This window comes from Perkinsus marinus, assembly GCF_000006405.1.
Source record: "Perkinsus marinus ATCC 50983 genomic scaffold scf_1104296931384, whole genome shotgun sequence".
NCBI lineage: Eukaryota > Perkinsozoa > Perkinsida > Perkinsidae > Perkinsus > Perkinsus marinus.
Window position 1 is genome coordinate 281510 of NW_003215766.1, and position 18958 is coordinate 300467.

Below are 18958 nucleotides of genomic sequence, written 5' to 3' on the forward strand. Positions count from 1 at the left end.
ATCGCCTGTGATGACGTGTCGTTGTTACTGTCGATCTGTCTGTAGTATGTATGCCGCAGTGGTGATGGGCTAATATAACTGGAGTTCTCCCTGATATGCATAGGTTACTTCTGAGTGGTTTAGCGGTGGTTAATGTTGACCGTACCAGCCTGAGCAAGAGTGCCAATCACGGCACGAATTGAACAAAAATGGTCTTTTTGTCGTTTTGTTACTCCAGAGTGGAAGTGCTGTCGCTTGTTACAAGAGTGGTAGAGAGAAAGGGTGTGAATTCGCATTTCTCTCGAATCTTCGACTTGATATTGTCTAGTGCTGTCCAGTGGCCTCGGTGTAACGATGACTTCGCCATTGCCGGAACAGGAAGGGCCGAAACGCAGACTGATGTATGCCTTCGAGCTGGCGGATTTGATAGGTGCGAAAATGACACCAGAAATGATGTACGTTGAAGGCGACCTTGGCAAAATGCAAAGTGGACAGTAGGCATGTAGGTATGAGCGGTGGATGGTGCGACGAGAGAATCCGGAGGCAGCATTCAGGAGCCGCTCTATGGTGAGCGAGCCAAGGGAGCGTTACGCCTTGCCTCTTATCACCAAGAAAGGGCGTGTTGGAACTAGGTGATAGTGTCACTGTGGATGTGGAGCTGTCGGCCTGTACAGTTATACTGGAGGAATGCACAGAGGTAAGGTTGCTCGGAAGAGAAAGAACATGAAGAAGTTGCGGCGAGAGTTGCCTCCTGGCGAGCCGGTTTCTGTTGCGGTCCAGTAAGCCTACTCAAGTCGATTATTTTGCTTGCATTCATCGTACTCTGAGCTGCCGTTCTACTCACACGATGTGTCCTTGGGATGGTAGGACACCTCGGTGGTGGCGGATGCCTCCAATTGGAGAGCTCGTTACACCTGCGTGTCGGAAAGAGACGAAGCCCACCTGTTCTAGGTAGGCTTTTCTTGAACTGCTGTTCTGCAGGCACTTGGCTGTTTTCGGATTCAACCGTTATAGCTCGACGCATCGGGGTTTGTATTTGATCTGGTGGTTGCCAGGACAGCTCGGTCGGAGAGAAAGTCCCCAATTGGAGAGAAGACAGCGTTGCGTAAATCTAGGTGGGACTGCATTACTCTCACACGGGGCTATTGCTGTGCGTAGGGCAACACTCGATGATGAACTTCCGAGAATTCCCAGAGCCTACAAGGGGTATCGATGGACCTCAGAGTGCGATTGTGAGGTCGCTCGTTCAGGTCTAGTCGCGGACCATGCGGCTTCCTCGGACCATTGAAACCTACGTGTCCTCGTATTCCCAAGGACAGAGAGGAGCGGAAGAGGGAAGGAACCGAAGCCATGAGTAACGCGCTTGTGAGCATCGCACGTTGCATTGAATATCCGTCTCAGGAATGCCGCGGAGGTTGCAGAGGCGGCGGCGAGCCAATCGACTTACGTCTTGTAATAGTCTCTGTCACGTTGGTCCAATGGTGGGGCTTACTAGGTCGGCCGGACTTTGTCAAGATGGGTCAGCAGCGAGGGAAGACTACCTCCTTTGAAGACTGGTTGAAGATTCAGCGAGAGGTTGAAGCTAGGTAGGTGCTTCTGAACACTGTATCGCTGTAGTGTAGCGGAGTCACTGCGTGTGTTGGGCGTTTTAGGGAAGCGGAGGAGAGGGCGGCGACAGAAGCTGCTGCTGCACTGGAGGCTGCTGCTGCTGAACCGGATTTGGCCCCGCAAAGGCCTCGGTACTACTGCGCAAAGTCTGTGCTGGGGGCTTGCTCCCAAGCAGGGTATTCTCATGGCACATTTAGGCGGTCTACTGTTTTTAAGGAGAGCCGGTCTGTCGAAGGATCCGTTGACTTCACGACTCGTCCTTCTGTTGTCAAGCTCCTACGTACTAGGTTGTGGCAGCCACATCAGGTTGACCAATGTGAGTTAATTCTGAATCGATTTGGCGGGATTGGAAACTCATCCACGATTTGATGTGTTCTGGAACTTTTATCACGCGGTTGGTTATCATCTGGCTGTCGCGCTTCAGGGTCGATTGAGAAGCGCGAGGAGTCAAGGGAGAGTTCGGAGTCTAGCAGTTCTGAGTCTTCAACGCAGAGTGTTCGCGTGGCCCCGCGACCGAGGATGCCCCGTCGGGCGGCAGGGCTCATGTAGCGATGCGGAGCGGCCTATGACTATGCGGTGTAAAGCGTTCGTTGTAGTCTCAGCAAGGAACCCCATCGCTGGTATGTTCGGCCGACGTACGATGTGCTACCGACCGTTTTTATGGATATGGTCACCGAAGAGGAGAGCCGATTGAGACGACTGGCTAAGGTTAGCAAGGAGGGTGCGCTGTCGTCGCATCGAGCTCATCTGCTGAGCGACTTGGATGGATTTTGTGTCCATCCGGTGTAGACTTGACCTTTTGTGTACACTGTGAATGAGTAGGATGTCCTCAGAAATACGGCATGAGTATACTCGATGTGGAGAAGGTGAAAGCGGAGCTTGAAAGCTATGATGTGGACGGCTCGGGTACCATCGACAAGGTGAGCAACAGTCTGCAGTCTCGATGGCCTATTGCTGTACTTACTTGCCAGGGGGAGTTCTATTGCTTTATTCGGAACATCTTTGGAGCCAAGGACAAGTACGATATCCCCGAGAAAATATTGGAGGTAGCAACTTGTCACTCAACTCGGACTGGTGTATGGGTGAGATGCACTATCAGGAATTCTGGAAGATGTTGAATGCTGGCGACTCGGGAGAAGTCACCTTGGAACAGTTCCTCGCCTTCTTTTGGAAGTACTTCTGGACGAGGGGCTTAGACACTCCCGGAGCTCAGATCAGTATTGTGAGTCCGACTGGTGTTAAATTTGATGGAGTCGCTCTGATTTTGTTCCGATGCTTCTTAGCTTGATTGTATAGGGCGGGTGCCGACGTGGTCAGAGGAGCGGATCGTGGAGATCGCCTTTGGTGAGGCTAGCTTCTATTTATGCATTGTGCTGTGCATTGAGAAATGCTGCTCTGACTGCTACTTCAGGCAACTTGCTCCAGACGCTCGCGAGAGGCTTGGAGGTTGAGGACTCCGGGAACGCAGGAGGTAGGCAGCTACTGTGCGGTTGCTGACGTACTCGTTGTTGAATTCACTCCAGATAAGGAGTGTGTTGAGCCTGAGCCGGCGAGCAAGAAATTGATCAGAGCCGTTCTATTGAGGATACTGGGGAAGTGACTGCGGAGGTACACGTCGTGCGGTTACAGTTTACCATGAGTCTCATTAGCGTGTTGAGAAAACTGTCTTGCGTTGGTTGTGAATATATGCTTTGTAGAGGACCCGGGTTCGAATCTTCCATCCGTCATTTCTAACCAAGGGGCTCAGCACTATCACTCGACTGTGAAGGCGAGGGGGCGGCGCTGTATAGTTGTCACGACTTTGCTGTTCTTGGCATTTGGATTGCCACTCTTAACTCCATCCACTCCTTCGCACCTTCGAGATGCATGTTAACGATGATAAAGTCGGCGCTCGTTGTGGCGACTTTGCGGATTGCGTTGTAGTTATTGCTGCCGATTGATTGATTGAGAGACTACTGCAGGGTCCACCCTGGGGATGGGCCTCCTGTCCCGGCAATTGTGCTATACTGACCATCAGAGGGTTAGATGATTGGTCTATAGAACCAGGTTGGTCGTAGAGGCTAGATTGACGTCGCACCGAGAATAGGGGTGGTCTACAGCTTCTTGGGAATCGGTTGGAGAGAACATGACATCTCCAGTAGAGAAGCCTACGCGGTTCTACACGGCCTCTCGGCCGTGGATGTCTCCTGCGAGGCAAGGGAAGGGACATACAACGACCTTGGTTAACGGTAAATTATCAAAATCTATTAGTGCGGTGTGCGCAGGCTGGTGGTAGGCCAAGCATCATCATCGAATCGAACATCTCCGAGGACCCCAAGACCTTCACCCGAGAATGCTGTGCAGTCACAGGGTGAGGGTAGCGCTCGTATCTTGAATGCTTTTTGAAAGTTATGGTATCAGAATTCCTGGGTAGGTGCAGGTAGGTGGGCAATGTTGTGCCTTGAAATTGCTACCGACTCTGATTGAGACCTTGATATCGAACGCTGAGAGAGTTGATGGTATATATAGGCTCGAATGATAGCACTACGATACAATACATAGGGAAGTCCTCAGTCGTGTTGCAGGTGTGTCGACACCTCGACGCTCGGTCGAGAAGTGCGTGGTCGAAGTCGCTCGACTGAAGCAACGGAGGGAAGCCAGGAGACGAAAGTCCGCCGAGAAACGTCTCGAGAGGGATCAGGTCGGCTACCTTCACGAGCACTGTATGAGCTAGACTACCACAGGAAGAAGAGACTCTAAAGGCTGCTGGGTATGCCTGTTGCGATGTCCAGTTCGAGCGGATGATACGAGAGTAAGAACACATCGTATTGTAGCGCCGAATAACAGTTCGCCTCAGGTTCAGAGCAACCTCCTTGAGGAACGGCTGCAGCTCGACGGCTCATCGTAGGGAAGGCCGGTCACGTTGTGAACGTTCTCTGTTGGTTGATTAGATAATACTGACGGGCGAATACGAGTGGTGGTGCGGAAACGGCCACTGTTCGAGTATGAGAAGAAGGTGGGGGCCTGCCTGTTGTTGTGTGTGTACAGCATACGGGTGCTGGCAGCCGAGTGGTGGTAAGCCGGGTCAGCTCGATATAGTTTCCATGAGCAATCCGAGAGTACTGGTACACGAGTGTAAAGTGAAGGTCGATGGAATAACCAAGTGGGTCTAGTCGTATCAGCGCGGTGGCTGCTCGTAGTAGTGCAGATTCCTCGAAAGTCACGAGTTTGCATTCGATCGGACGTATTCGGAGCGCTGTGGCACGGGCGAGGTATGATTGCAAGAGGACTCTCCTCGACTAAGTCTTCATCATTGTAGTTGTACAGGACCTGCATAGAAGGTCCGACTGAGGAAGTTCTACGGGATGGTGGCCGGTGAGGCCCATGGGGTAGCTTGGGAGGGTCCCCTTCTCGCGACAGGTTCACTGTGTTCGCGTACGGCCAGACAGGATCAGGGAAAACGTACACGATGGTGGGGATGGAGGCGAGATTAGTCACGAAGATCTTTGGGGAAGGCAGGGATAGAAAAAGCGTAAGAAAGGCTCCTTGGGGAGCCGTACTTCCTGATGGTCCTACCTTAGGTGCACGTATCGTTCTACGAGATATACGGCGGCCGGGCGTATGATCTCCTCAATCGTCGGAATAGACTGAGGGTAACTATCAAGAATAGGTCTGTGAGATGCTTAGGCTACGTAGGTCCTCGAGGACTCCAGCCAGGAGGTGCAAATTCCCAAGTTGCTGGTGCGTCGGGCCACAACAATCGACGAACTCTCGGCCATACTGTGTGAGACGAGTGACTGTTAGCACTGGCCTGCTACGGTTGTGTAGATGCGGGTAATTCAGCGAGGACGACCTTTGCGACCACCTCTAACAAGGACTCGTCCCGAAGCCACGCTGTATGTGTTATCTCCACAACATCGAAGCGTGGGCCTGAGGCTAGGATCACCCTTGTTGATCTAGCTGTAGGGTGTAGGATTCGCATAGAGAATTCTATGGTGATTTGCTATGATTAAATACCATTACGAACCTACAGTGTACTGAGATGGTTCTATCAACGGGGAATGAGTGGCCCGCCACGTGTTCGTGTGAGTGTTGGAGGATGAGGAGGCGCGTTGATGGTATCAGGGCTCGGAGCGGGCGTATGACTCACAGTCCCACCGACTGGAGAGGCGAATCGAAGGAGCGGAAATCAATAAGAGTCTACTAGCCCTGAAGGAGTGCGTCCGTGCTTGCGACTCCGGCAGGGCCCATGTACCGTTCCGGGCGAGCAAACTCACAATGGTGAATTCGCACCCATATGGACCAGAGCCTAGCCCCGTGTAGGTTCTCCGTGACGCCTTCCTGCATGAGGGTGCTAGGATGGTGATGATAGCATGCATCAAGCCCGGCCAGCGCAGTGGCGACCACACATTGAACACACTCCGGTGCTGGGGTTGGCCATGGGCTGAGTCTGACATCTATTAGTTCCATTTACAGTTATGCGGCTCGCCTGAAGCGGTCGTTCGCTGTACCCGATTTGGATGATGCCGCGCCGCTGGACAGCGCACTTGCTCCTCGCGATGTTGAGTCTCTCGAGAAGGTCTTTCTCAGCGGAGTTGCGAGGAAAACTTCACGGGGTAGATCACCAACGCCTCCCAACCGAATGCCTGTACCGGTGCTGCAATGAGCATAGGGCACCCCGACTCTTGCTCGCCAGGCCACTCCCCGGTTAAACGATGTCGAGCCCGGTGAGACCTTCCACCGATGGACGAGTTCGCGGTCACCCAGCTTTGGAAGACACACCCCGTCACGGGTGAGAAACCGTCTGTGGATCCTGAATAAGTTCTCAAGATCTTCTCGATATCTCACTTGTGTTAGTCTTCGAGTACATCTTCTGCCCGATCGTCATCCGAGGAGACTTTGTCTGGGGCCGACCTCACTGAGATCAGCATCTCAGCAGAAGATAGGTTGGGACATAGTAATCTAATTTTACCTCTATATATCTCACCGGATCGAAGGATTTATGTGGGTCATTTAGACATCTTCCGATGTAGTCTAGCTGGTTAGGATTCGTGGCTCTCACCCACGCGACCGGGGTTCGAGTCCCCGCATCGGAACTTTTTCTCGGAAATTCATGTGCTCTCGCTGCTCTTCATATCATCTTGGTCAAGCTTATTTCGTATCTCTGTAGGTACTCATCGAGCAACGAGTGGAGAGTATCTGAGCTCCGGGGAGCGAACGACACTTCCTGAGTACTACAGGTACAGACTCTCGACTCGACGTGATCGACCCCAACTCTACCCTCCACATCTCGAGGGATGAATTTTCTTAGCCCGCGACTTCACATTCCCATTCTAGGCTGGAATCTCTCCCCGACTCCGAACCTACGGCTTCTTCTGACGGATCGGCGCCTGAGGAGGCGTTGGAAGAGGCTTCGATAGTCGCTGGAGAAGCCACGCCTATGACCGTGGATGAGGTCATGGAGGAACACCTGAAGGCTATTCAAGGCGATGCCGCCTTGCTTGCCGCAGAGACTGCACTTTTAGCAAAGGTGACTACCCTGGCACCCCACACAAAAGACAGGGAATTTGAATGTTCTATGGCTTAGACAAAAAGAGAAGACGGTTTGAGAGGTTATGTTGACGAGGCTCGGCAGATATGTGAGAGGAAAGTACTGTTCTTCACCATCCCTCATGCACTCTCTCTCTGTGAAGGGTGCGCGTCATCCTAGTGTCAGGTTGACCTGTACAAAAGCCTCTGGCGAGACCTGAGTAGTCTCGCCCGTACTATCGAGGCTCAGCCTGGTCAGCTCTGAGTCAATGTCGTGTGGTAATATCATTCCATTCAGAGTGATAATATTTTGCGATCATACTTCATGTTTCTTCTTTTCAGGGTAATGTTGAAATATCTTCGATTCAACGTTTTCAGAGCTGTGTCGTATGCGGCTGGTCCCCAGTAGTGAACATCTACTTGGACAGAAATGCAGCTGAGTCGTGGCATGTTCGATGTTCTCGAGATGTCTACTTGATACTGACGTATTTTTGCTGGTCCTGGCGTCGCGTTCGTCTCAATGATGATAGGTATTGGAGGATGTTACTCTGTAGTTACCACCGTTCGGCCCTTCACCGGTACCTAGCGTACCAGGTTCCATATTCAGTTCGCTCATTGCTGACATTCATTTAAAACATGCCTTCTGCGTTGGTTGCGGTTGCTAACGGCTCAGAAGAGATCGAGTTCAACGCTACAGTCGATGTGCTGGTAAGAGGGGGGAGGTATCGGGCAGGATCACAGCCTCAGCTCGCCCGTTCTACCACCTCCAATCGCGCGTGTATGCCAGGCCCGAGGTGGCTGTGATGTCACAGTAGCTTGTCCTGGACACGACTGCAACGTGAAGCTGAGTAGGGGCGTATGTGTCATGGCGGACATGACTCTCGAGCAGGTGGGGTATCTCATCAGCTCCTCCCTTGGTGTCGGATGGTCCGTCACCTCAGGCCTCTGGCATGCAGTTCGATATGATCGCTTGCCCCGGTGGTATGCCTGGTGCTAAGCACCTTGGAAGCGATGCTTTCCTTTCTAAGATGCTCAAGGTAACCCATCGCAGGTCTACTGGGCAATAAGCTAAGTATATCGTCAGAATCAACACAAGAAGGGGAAGTGGGTAGCTGCCATATGTGCCTCTCCGGCTGTTGTCCTCGCGCCTAACGGTATCTTAGACGACGTAATTGTTAGGCTCGGTCACAGACTCTGGGGTGTCATTGATATCCCCAGGTTGAGCAGTGCACATGCTACGACGCGCCCGTGTTCCGCGATGTCATCGTGAAGAAGCTCAGTCCCGAGCGCGTAGTTGTCTCGAACAAGGTGAGCAGTCCGCCCAATTGGCCTCACTTGAGCTGTATATCTTTTGTTCAGGTCATCACTAGCATCGGACCAGGTTCCGCCATCGAGTTCGGTCTAGAGTGCGTGGCTCAGCTCCAGGGTCGTGACAAGGCGGTAAGTGCTCGGCATAGGGTTATGTTTCCATTGAATGGTTCATAGGTATCTGTTGCTAAGGCTTTGCTCGTGACTCCGGATGTTGTTCAGCGTCTACAGGCTGCTGGGAAGAACTAGGGAAGGAGGCCTCTAATCTCCACCGACTTGTGCGGACCTCAGCGAATCTTATATTGCTTATGCGATTCAAATTTTATCATTCCATGAATTGTGTTGAGTTGATTCCGTTATGGCTTCATGCCCCTGTAACTCCAGCATCCAGCTGACTCTCTCGTGAACAACAAAGTTGCTACTTGAATGTGTGTAGGTACAGCGTTGAAACCCGAAAATAGAATAGAAAAGAAGATATGGCGGAGATTGATATCTGACGATTGTCTTTTATTCATGCCTCAATTGACCAGCCAATATCGTTTCTTCATCGGGTCGCACCGCAAGGTTAGATCAAATTGGGGAGCGAAAACCATGAGATCCGAGCTTCCAATCTTCTTCTGATGAGCAGACCAGGACTGTCCCAAAGAACTCCGGCGAATTGTCACGAAGTTTATGGTACTTCCCTAGTATAAGTTAGTACGTCGAGGCTAAGAATTTTAACCACTTTTCGACTTCTCACTAACTCCGAAGAGTAAGGCCCTGAAATTTTGGAGGTTATATCATGTGGAGCATTAGAGCACACCTCCTTGAGCTGCCCTCCTTGAGGGGACTGTGTACGAGAGATATGCTAAGGATTTGTGGAGGGGTGTGGAAGTGGTTATTCTCGAAGTGTTATAGAGCGGAAGAAGCGGGAACTCCATGGAGCTCCAGAACAATAGTGAGCGGCTGACCTTCGTGAATTTTTAGTGAGCTAGCTGTGAGGGGCTAGCCTCAGTCTGTATCAGTCTGCTATGAGTGGCTGGCCAGGCCAGCCTGGCAATTTTTTGCTCGTGTGGGCGGTTCAGACATTGTTGCCGATTGCTCAGTTTCTCGCTCCTGATAAACAATGTGCCCACTCGTCGTCAGCGCGCAAAGCATAAAACTATGTAAGGTTCATAAGTAACAAGCTGGGAGTCATAACTTTAGACTTTTTCAACAAATTTAGGTGAGTATGGATAAACCAAGCAGGTGGGTGCTTAGGTTACCACAGGTGCTTGGAGTTACAGATAAAGCTCGGATTTGCACGCCCTGTATCGATTTACAGCGTGAGCTTGGGAATCCCAAGTTGGGATTGGCCATGGTAGCCTCGTTCATGTTCACTCTTCGTGTCGAAGGTGCACCGCTCTTTTATGCGAAGTTGAATTCTTAGGACGAACTGCGTCAATCTGACCACATTGTTGACCATGGATATAGTTATGCACTTGAATTGCTGAAGTAGAAGGCGATCCCCTCGACCCGTTCAGTATGATCATTTACCATGCGGATACTGTAACGCAGAGCAGGTAAGTAGTTCAGTTACGGTGATTTAGATAAATAATCTTTTGAAAATTTTAATATTACCAGAGATGCGAACGCATAAAACGTACCGATGCATGATGAAAGCTGCACTCACGGTTCGTAAGATGATCCTACTCCTTAACGATCGAAACTCATGTATCAAAAACATCAACGGAAAGATAATCGAATATCTGACAAGCGACTTGATAGTGTAAACCACTGGGATTGAGTAACCAGTGATTTGATGTCGCAAAGACACGTGGCGGGGAATGTGTCCGGATAGGCTAAACGCCGAGGGGAAGATAATAAAATCACACGGTTACCGCACCACGGCATCCAACATGATCACGTAGTGACGACATCGTTCGAAGAAGAACGCCCGAGGCAGAGTGTCGAGACACGAGCTTCGGGAACGATCTGCAACCGTTCGATATCACCGAAGCAGAGTGAACCATGGGATTCGGATCGGGATTAGGAAAATACTGACGATTCAAAATTATCTGCCAACCATTGGCGCATTGCCTTCCAGCGACTGACAGAAAAATGACCTAGTTCTATATCGTAATTGTTAGGTTGCGCGAGGGGAGAGGGAAAGTTTTCCACACGTGCACGTCCCTAATAGTGAAGCCAAAAAGATGTACGTCCGAACTGACGCAGATCTTAATCTCGAGCGGATCCGTGGGGAATTCGCGATCAACGAATAAAGGCCCAGCAGTGATGAGGTCGCCGTTCGAAACAACCCTATTGATAGCAGCGCTTCCCGCTAAGTTGAGAGTCGGGAGGATCAACTGACCTAGAAACCACTGACGACGACCACTCGTTACGTAAACTGGAGTGGGCAGCAACATAAGAACGGCAGGGAATTGAACGCCAGACACTTCGATAGACGATCGGGATTCATAGCATTTGTATTCAGGTCCTAGGGCAAGGCATGGGGCCTCCCTGCCGATGTGTAGATCTCGAATCGACCATGTAGACTGCTCGACCGTCATTCTGGCTATATAAGGAACCGCGACGAACTGTAAGAGAAGTCTGGCTACCATCACCAGACAGGAAATTGTCCATATGAAGGAGCCAATCGGAAGACGACAAAATAATGATGACTGCTTCTTCTTGTGTAAAGGGACTGGTCGCATTCAAAGCCAGACTGAAGCAAAGCTCCTTGAATCAGTGCCCGAGTTCGCTAGGCTGAAGGAGGGGTGGTCACTGGCCACTGGCCAGTAGTAGCAAGGGGAGTTCACGCGTGAAAGTTGTGAGTTCCCGCACAAAGCCGTCTGGCACACGCGTCCCGAGGGTGATGGCATCCACAACCGTTGGCCTTCTGAGCAGTCAGGCTGGAGGTGCAGTAATAGATCGCTTCACTCCCAATTGAACGGGGCGGGATTGCCTCGTATATTCATACTCTTCGTGCCGAAGGTGCACCGCTCTTCTATGCGAAGTCGAAATCTTAGGACGAGCTGCGTCAATCGGACCACATGGTTGACCATTGATATAGTTATGCACTTGAATTGCTGGAGTAGAAGGCGATCCCCTCGACCCGTTCAGTATGATCATTTACCATGCGGATACTGTAACGCAGAGCAGGTAAGTAGTTCAGTTACGGTGATTTAGATGAATAATCCTTTGAAATTTCAAATATTACCAGAGATGCGAACGCATAAAACATACCGATGCATGATGAAAGCTGCACTCACAGTTCGTCAGATAATCCTACCCCATAACGATTAAAAGTATCAAAAATATCAACGGAAAGATACTTGAGTATCTGACAAGCGACTTAATAGTAAAAACCACTGGGATTGAGTAATCCTAACCAGCGATTTACGTCGCAAAGGCACGTGGCGGGGAATGGTGCCTGGATAAGTTGAACGCCGAGGGGAAGATAATAAAATCACACGGTTACCGCAGCACGGCATCCAGCATGATCACGTAGTGACGACATCGTTCGAAGACGAACGCCCGAGGAGTGGAGACATATCGAGATACAAGCCTTCGGAACGATCTGCAACCGTGTGATATCACCGACGGAGAGTGAACCATGGGGTTCGAACCGGGATTAATGAGGCCGCCGTTCGAGACAACCCTATTGATAGAACCGTTTCTCGCTAAGCTGAGAGTCGGAAGGATCAACTGACCTAGAAACCACTGACGACAACCACTCTTTACGTAAACTGAGGTGGGCTGCAACGTGAAAACCGCAGGGAATTGAACGGCAGACACCTCGATAGACGATCGGCCTTCATAGCATTTGTATTCTGGTCCTAGGGCAAGGCATGGAGTCTCCCCTCCCCCTGATGTGCACGTCTCGAATTGACCATGTAGACTGCTCGACCGTCATTCTGGCTAGACAGGGAACTGCGACGAACTGTAAGAGAAGTCTGGCTACCATCACCAGACAGGAAATCGTCCACATGAAGGAGCCAATCGGAAGACGACACCATAATGATGGCTGCTTCTCCTCGTATGACGCGGCTGTTCGCATTCAAATCCGGACTGAAACAAAGCTCCATAAATTAGTGCCCGAGTTCGCTAGGCTGGGAGTGTGGCCAGTGACGGTGAGAGGAGTTCACGCGTAGGAGTTGTGAGTTGTCGCACAAAGCTGTTGGGCCCGCGCGTGCCGAGGTTGAGGGCATCCACGATTGTGCGCCGTGCGAGCAGTCATCCTGGGAGAGCACTCATCCTGGGAGAGCAGTCGTAGGTCGCTCAGTTTCAATTGAACGGATTGTCGATCAATTTTGATGATCTTTTCCACACTCCTGAGTGGAATCAGCGATATTATACGTCCGCTGAACACTCTGGTCACGCTTTACAGTTTAACGGAACTTCAATGATGCAGATGTTGAGGCTATGAACAATTTTCGGCCATGCTCCGACTTGATGTTATATCTGCGGCTAAGTTATCGACTGGGCCGCTTAGCCTGGCTGCAGTTGCTTCTCATCACTGCTCAGTTTGGGTGGAATCAACAATCTCTTTTATGGCACGGGTGTTGTTTGGTGACGCTTCTTGGATTGAACTAAGAAAGCCATCTACTAGAGGGGGAATCCTAAGATTGATGACTTTTATTTTACTATCGCTGGTTTCCACTGGTAAACTAGCATTAACAAATAAGGTTGCGATATTGCTGGACTGTTAAGTCGAAAAGTGGTCGAGGCGGAGTATCGCGCGGAGGGTCCTGCCACGAAGGAGTGGGATGAAAACAAAACACGACTCACTGGGGGAATTGCGGATCTACAGAGGAAGGCCGCTAACCAGGACAACTCAATGCGGCTCGGAAAGAGCGAGAAAGCATGGCGATGGGGTTGGTCTACACGCTTTACAATCTGTATGGGAAATCTAGAGAAGACGCTGGAAGTTCCAATGGAAAGTTCAAGCTGACGAGTACAAGGTTGATCTGTGCTGAACGGAAACAGATGGCCGGAAAGACATAGTGAATTTATCTGAGAACTAACTGTGACGAATTTGCATTCAGCCAATCGCCCATGGAAGGTGGAGGCGCAGGGCTACGACGGAAGTAAAGAAGGAAGTGGCGAGGAGCTAGAGCAACTAAGGTTGGTCGTTTGTCCTGTCAAGAGCATTCCTGACTTGTGGCCAGAAGAGCAAAGAATCTTCTGGATGCGGAATTGTCCGCAGTGGATGCGAATGCGCAGGAAAAACTTGAGCAGGAACGCTGTTCTCGCTGTCAGGTGAGATCAAGACACTTTCCTTTCGGTGCTGTATGATTCCACAGGATTCATCGATCATGTCGAGTGTCTGTGAAAAAATATGCGAATTGTAGATGAGGAGCGATGAGGCTATACGCACGTTGGAAGACAGAGTGCGAAGAAGGCAGAAGAGGAAGGACAAAGTGGTTGAGGGGCTCAAACCGAAACTGTCCAAAAACGGAGTCTTAGCTGAGGAGCTCGGAGGAATCATCTCACGACAACGAGAGGAGATACGATCATTGCCGATATCCGGCATGGACTCGAGACTGTCTCGTAAAGTGAAACCATCACATCTGTCTCACTGGGATGGATCTGATGCATCGGTGTGGTGTCGGGTTCAAGGAAATACAAAAGGGAAAGAAAATCATTGACACTCCTGCGTCAGAGGTTTTCCTTGATGCCCTGATTCCTAACTGATGAACGCGAGGACCTATTGGTCTCGAAGCGACCTAGAAAGAGGCTTACTTCCAAACTTGACAGGAGAAATACGCAGGCGCCATGATTAACAGAAAGAGGCGATTTTACTATTGTGTGAGAGGATGGTGCGTTCAGTGTTTTGATCGAAGTACTGGTGTGTCCCACTATCAAGGAAAACTCAAGGAATCATGTGTCCATGAAACTACTGTCAAATAGCTGCATATCTACCAGTATCCACCTGTAGTCTCATTAAAATTGAATTTAACGTGCAAAATGTATCTCATTCGTACCTAGAGTAACGGTATGTTACTGTCGGCGGATTAGCCAGACGAACGGTAGCAACCGTAAAATGACCAGAGCGAATCACCTGTGCTGTATTGTAGACGATGAATTCGTTGTAGAGAAGAGATGCAGCTTCTCCTTCTATGTCGGCTTCCACATTCACTAGTTCAGTGGCGTCAATAAGGGGGCCCATGGGGACGCTCACCTCAGACGATGACGGTAGCTGATTGACAAAATGACTAACACGAATGGCACCACTATTGCTGTGGTCCCACCTTGGTCTCTCGAGCGGCATCCGGAGCCGACTTCCCCATTCCCCACGTGCTGTGTGCCTTAGCCTTCCGGCAAGACTTCTTAGCCTCATATTCTGCTGCCACTCGTTTGTACTGATCGCCTGCAGAACCTCTCACGATGAAGCTACGGACAAGATGCCGAAAGCTCACCCAACGCCACTTCGCAGAGCACAAGTACACCATACGGGGACTCCTTGTTGGCGAAACAGTAGTTGGCTGATTTCGAAGAACAATCTGAATGCAAACGCACAAGCAGATATTGTTGACTACATCAAACGACACCTGCAAAGTAAAGGCCCTTGCCGAACATATAGCCAGTAACGGGTGCCTCCTTGGGCGCTATCTTGAGGCCCTTGCTGAGGATCGACACCCAGTTGGTAAGACGACTCCCGTGCCAAAGGAGCCTACGGTTGTGCGAACAGACCGGGTAACTGAATAATAGCATGTACACGATGATCTGAGGGTTCGACCGAGCACCTGTCGAATCGGGCCCACTCCTCCTCTCGTCTGACTTCTAGCAGCGATACGATCTCCAGGCTGTAACCATCGTGAGTGGGAGCATGAGTCGTTACCATACACTCTTTAATGACATCGAAGGTGGGACTAAAACCCCGCCTGTAATCAACGAGGGCAGCACCATCGGGTACCTCTCGGTTGGGACCACATCGAGCGTAACACCAAGGGCGTCGAACTGGCGATCCAGCACGTGGCCATGCCCAGTCGCTGCTCTATCGCGTGCATCAGTGAAGTCCACGATGGATAGAAGGTCCGTCACATCGTCCACCTGGCAGCACTCGAGTGACTGTCAAAGGAGCCCCCGACTTACCGCTTTTTCGACTTTCTTCAAAGTGTTCAACTTCGCCTTGGCCGCTGCAGCCGTACTCTTGGATATCGTGTGCGGCACCAAGGAGTAAAACCTGCGACCAACAGCAAGTCCCCACCAAAATGCACGCCCTGACCCACCGATTCGTCGCGTCTCGGATCCTGAGGTCAAAGCCGTGAGTGGCGCGCTTGGTCGCCTCGTCCAAGCGTAGCAAACTCGACAGCTCAGAGAGGACCTGAGTGACCAGCAGTGACATTTCCGATGGGATGAGCATCACCTCGAGACCGCGTCTGAGCTGTGCAGCACTGAGGGCTCCGAGGGGCATCTTCCTCATGTCGATATGCAGCACCTTGGACATGTGCTCCTCGATGACCTTCTCGTCGAATATCAACGACACGAACGACCTCACAGCCGGAACCAGTGTGCATAGTACACCAGCCTTGTCATCTGATATCAGGCCGCCTCAGCAGTGACCAGCAATGGGACTTACGTTCCTCAGCGACGGCTTGGGTGGTTCTACGCTTGCTCGAGTCCGAGGTAGTCCCCATGATCTCTACCATGTTGTATCTACATGGGCATGCTCGGAATCGTCAGATTCAAAGACAACCACCCTACCTCCCAGGTCGCTGCTCAAAGCTGTCGCGCTCTCGCCAGTCGGTACCAGTGAGCTCAGTGAACTTCGTCAGGAATGTGTCGATGGCCTAATGAACGATTACGTTTTATGTAGAACTCTATCAAGGGAACCGACCTCCTGCCGAGCCGCCTTGCCCGAACCACATCGAACCGTCATAGCGTCATTGGCCTTGCTGTCGCTACCACCTACTCGTCCCCACTTCCGTAGAACAGCGTAGCGATTGCGAGACGACCCATGCACGAGGACCTGGCGAGACAAATTTCTCTCACAGCAAACGATCCCAAAGGGCCACCTGAATCTTATAGAACTTATTGACGTTAGTCGAGGTGTCTGTCTTGGTGCACATAACATGGTACACATTGTTCGCATTATCAACGTAGACCTGGCAGGCTACCCTCACCGAAACAACAGCTGTAGAAGAGTTCCCACTTGAGCATCCCGGCCGACCGCCGCATCCACGTCCTCATCAACCTCGAGCGCCGGGCTGCCCTCCTCTGGCGGCAAGCGGCGCTTCTTCCCTACAACAGTGATCATCATCACCCAGCGAGGGAGGATATCATATTTCTTGAAGATAACATTTTAAAAAAAATAGTTTTTTTTAAATGATCGTAATTTTCATTTAAAGTATTTGCAAATTGAAAATATGCACATGGTCAACTACATGTGTGCTTATTCGTCTCTGAACATTTCCACTCGAACTCGTATGTAAACTCCTATAATTAGTGACGAAACCCCTGAGATCAGCTGAGGAGACAAAACATATATTCCAACACTGTCATCCAGTGTTGGAATATATGCTCTTTTTCCCCAGCTGAGCTCAGGAGTTTTCTCACTAATAGTAGGGATTTACATACAAATTTGGGTAGGAGTGCAGAAATCAACAACAGTCTCCCAAAATTCCCTCAAATTTTCCATATTGTCACCGACATATGGAGCTGACCATTTGCATATCTTCCCAAACTGCTGGCATCACCAAAGCAGGCAACCATCAGAGCACCGCCTACTTAGACGTTTCTTCTCCGGAGGTTTCTCTTCGGTGCCAACCAACTTCTTGCCTAATCCTCCATCGACCTTCCACAACTTCAAGTGCTTCCGTTGCCTCAGTTTGGCTCCCCGCATTTTCGGTCGGGCGGCTTCGAGCGACTCACGCTTGGTAGGCGCCTCGACGATTTCACAACTCTCAACTTTGAGCTCGGAGTCGCGCTCAAATTTCACATCTTTTCCACCGAAGATCCACCAGCCCGACGTAGGGGGGTCTTCAGAGTCGCCTTTGCAGTAGCCCAGATGACCAGAATTGTCATCGAGCTTCTCATGGAATTTCCACTTGGAGCTTTTCGCCGAGTAAAAGCAGTAAACTGACTTGACCACGTGCTTGAAGGCTGGACGATCATTATGGAGTTTCTCCAGCATTTTATAATCGCCATTCACCTTGCTGTTCTTAGACTCGGTCCTGCGACCCGTCACCCGCAGTCCCCGAGTCACCCGTGGCCCAGGCGTATCAATTTCACCACACTCTGTTGTTTCGTCACAGAGAGCGTCGATGAACTCCACCATGACGATGGGGATGCCGTGTTGGAGCGCACCATCGTAAGCAAGCCCGTGGGGGTCTGCGTAGAGCTCCTCCTCGCTGATGACCACATGAGTAGTCCGGGCTGGGTCGAAGGTCTCCAGCACGTGCCCACCATGGTCCTTTATCAACGTGCGCAGTCGACTGGCCTCGTCTGCATCGACACCTTCTAACACGAAGTACATGTTCCTTGCAACTGGACCGCCCTCCTCGTCCTCGGAGCCAGAGTCAAGCACATCGCTGACCACGGCGGCCTTCTGGAATGACGGCTCGACCCCAGTGAGCTTGGAAAGGATCTTCCGGCACTCAGGAGGGATATCAAGGCTAGCAAACGCCTTATGGCGCTGCAGCTCAGCTGGTATTCGGAGCCGGCGGTAGCGTTTGAGCTTTTCCATTGTGATCACGTCACCCGTGGGAGCCGAGAACTTCGGGCACGCTGAGGTCTTCCGAACCCGCGGCAACATTTCCCGGTAACGGAACTTGAAGTCGCATCTAGTGGACGCAGAGAAGTACCCTTGGCACCTGTCCGATGCCACTGGGCGTGCGCTTCCATCTGCTGCTGCTGCTGAGCTCACCTGATATCCTCACCCTCCTGAGACAGAGACCGGTTACCACACGTTGGGCAAGGTGGGAGCAATCCGAAGAGAATCTGATCGGCCACTATATAAGCCAATTTTGGAGCTGGCCATTTGTCTTGGAAGAATATACCGTTGTCGGTGAGTACCTGAAAGAGAATACTGCAAGCCGATCACACGGCACTTCCAACCTGTCTAAGGATCTTGGCGTTGCCCGCGGACTGCAGATGCAAAGTCGCCTCCGCCCTGTAAGTGATGTGGGTGGCTGCTCGGAGGATGTCAGGGTTCTTGGCGTCGGGGGCATCCAAATCCAACAACTTGGCTAGTCTAAGTATGTCGCTCCACCTAAGGGCAAATGCGACTCTGATGAGCAGAGGCGTTGAGCGTCACTTAAGGCGCTGCCAATGAGTGAGCTCATCGAGACTCTCCAGGCCGTAGCCGACGGCACACGAGTCGTGAACCCATTGAATATCGAAGCCGTCATGGAACGGAGACTGCACCTTCTTGCCAACCTTCACCTACAGGGCGATGCTCAGGGATAGGACCAATGCCCGGAGAAATGCCCTCACCTTGCCTTGAACCAGCAACCCTTGGCATCTCTTACACGAGGCCCTACTTGTGGGAGCATATTCAACGATAAAGGGTTCCGGAAGGGCTGGCCTGGCTGTGGTGCTCCCGACAGAGGACCGCTTAGGCATGATCGAAGGCTACTGCTATTCTAGCCTT

The 18958-nt window shown here is 51.2% G+C and overlaps 7 protein-coding genes across 7 annotated transcripts; 5 read left to right on the forward strand and 2 right to left on the reverse strand.

Moving 5' to 3' along the window:
* Nucleotides 1-498: 498 nt before the first annotated feature.
* Nucleotides 499-762, forward strand: Pmar_PMAR005186 (hypothetical protein; the record flags this gene model as incomplete). The annotated part of the gene is made up of 2 exons (XM_002786439.1): nt 499-611; nt 654-762. The coding sequence occupies 2 exons, from the start codon at nt 499-501 to the stop codon at nt 760-762; spliced, it is 222 nt and encodes a 73-aa protein (XP_002786485.1).
* A 732-nt stretch (nt 763-1494) lies between these two features.
* On the forward strand, nt 1495-2136 carry Pmar_PMAR005187 (hypothetical protein; the record flags this gene model as incomplete). Its single annotated transcript, XM_002786440.1, has 4 exons — nt 1495-1565; nt 1632-1733; nt 1785-1903; nt 2012-2136. 4 exons carry the CDS (start codon nt 1495-1497, stop codon nt 2134-2136), a joined length of 417 nt encoding a protein of 138 aa, XP_002786486.1.
* Nucleotides 2137-2247: 111 nt separating this feature from the next.
* On the forward strand, nt 2248-3187 carry Pmar_PMAR005188 (hypothetical protein; the record flags this gene model as incomplete). Its single annotated transcript, XM_002786441.1, has 7 exons — nt 2248-2370; nt 2421-2507; nt 2559-2633; nt 2687-2809; nt 2871-2931; nt 2999-3058; nt 3111-3187. 7 exons carry the CDS (start codon nt 2248-2250, stop codon nt 3185-3187), a joined length of 606 nt encoding a protein of 201 aa, XP_002786487.1.
* Nucleotides 3188-3977: 790 nt separating this feature from the next.
* Pmar_PMAR005189 (kinesin heavy chain, putative) lies at nt 3978-7504 on the forward strand (the record flags this gene model as incomplete). Its single annotated transcript, XM_002786442.1, has 19 exons — nt 3978-3996; nt 4152-4267; nt 4311-4378; nt 4424-4470; nt 4518-4582; nt 4647-4729; nt 4775-4838; nt 4886-4941; nt 4987-5098; nt 5148-5219; nt 5263-5350; nt 5395-5528; nt 5692-5847; nt 5890-5990; nt 6043-6145; nt 6187-6293; nt 6904-7096; nt 7154-7260; nt 7438-7504. 19 exons carry the CDS (start codon nt 3978-3980, stop codon nt 7502-7504), a joined length of 1758 nt encoding a protein of 585 aa, XP_002786488.1.
* Nucleotides 7505-7731: 227 nt separating this feature from the next.
* On the forward strand, nt 7732-8652 carry Pmar_PMAR005191 (conserved hypothetical protein; the record flags this gene model as incomplete). Its single annotated transcript, XM_002786443.1, has 6 exons — nt 7732-7803; nt 7883-7984; nt 8037-8132; nt 8180-8263; nt 8314-8535; nt 8581-8652. 6 exons carry the CDS (start codon nt 7732-7734, stop codon nt 8650-8652), a joined length of 648 nt encoding a protein of 215 aa, XP_002786489.1.
* Nucleotides 8653-14282: 5630 nt separating this feature from the next.
* Nucleotides 14283-16627, reverse strand: Pmar_PMAR005192 (conserved hypothetical protein; the record flags this gene model as incomplete). The annotated part of the gene is made up of 15 exons (XM_002786444.1): nt 14283-14348; nt 14426-14563; nt 14616-14734; nt 14784-14867; nt 14916-15064; nt 15111-15236; nt 15281-15417; nt 15460-15550; nt 15597-15691; nt 15734-15903; nt 15947-16023; nt 16072-16157; nt 16205-16336; nt 16383-16472; nt 16520-16627. The coding sequence occupies 15 exons, from the start codon at nt 16625-16627 to the stop codon at nt 14283-14285; spliced, it is 1668 nt and encodes a 555-aa protein (XP_002786490.1).
* Nucleotides 16628-17059: 432 nt separating this feature from the next.
* Pmar_PMAR005193 (hypothetical protein) lies at nt 17060-18860 on the reverse strand (the record flags this gene model as incomplete). Its single annotated transcript, XM_002786445.1, has 5 exons — nt 17060-18179; nt 18233-18381; nt 18424-18577; nt 18623-18750; nt 18849-18860. The coding sequence occupies 5 exons, from the start codon at nt 18858-18860 to the stop codon at nt 17060-17062; spliced, it is 1563 nt and encodes a 520-aa protein (XP_002786491.1).
* Between the last annotated feature and the right edge of the window lie 98 nt (nt 18861-18958).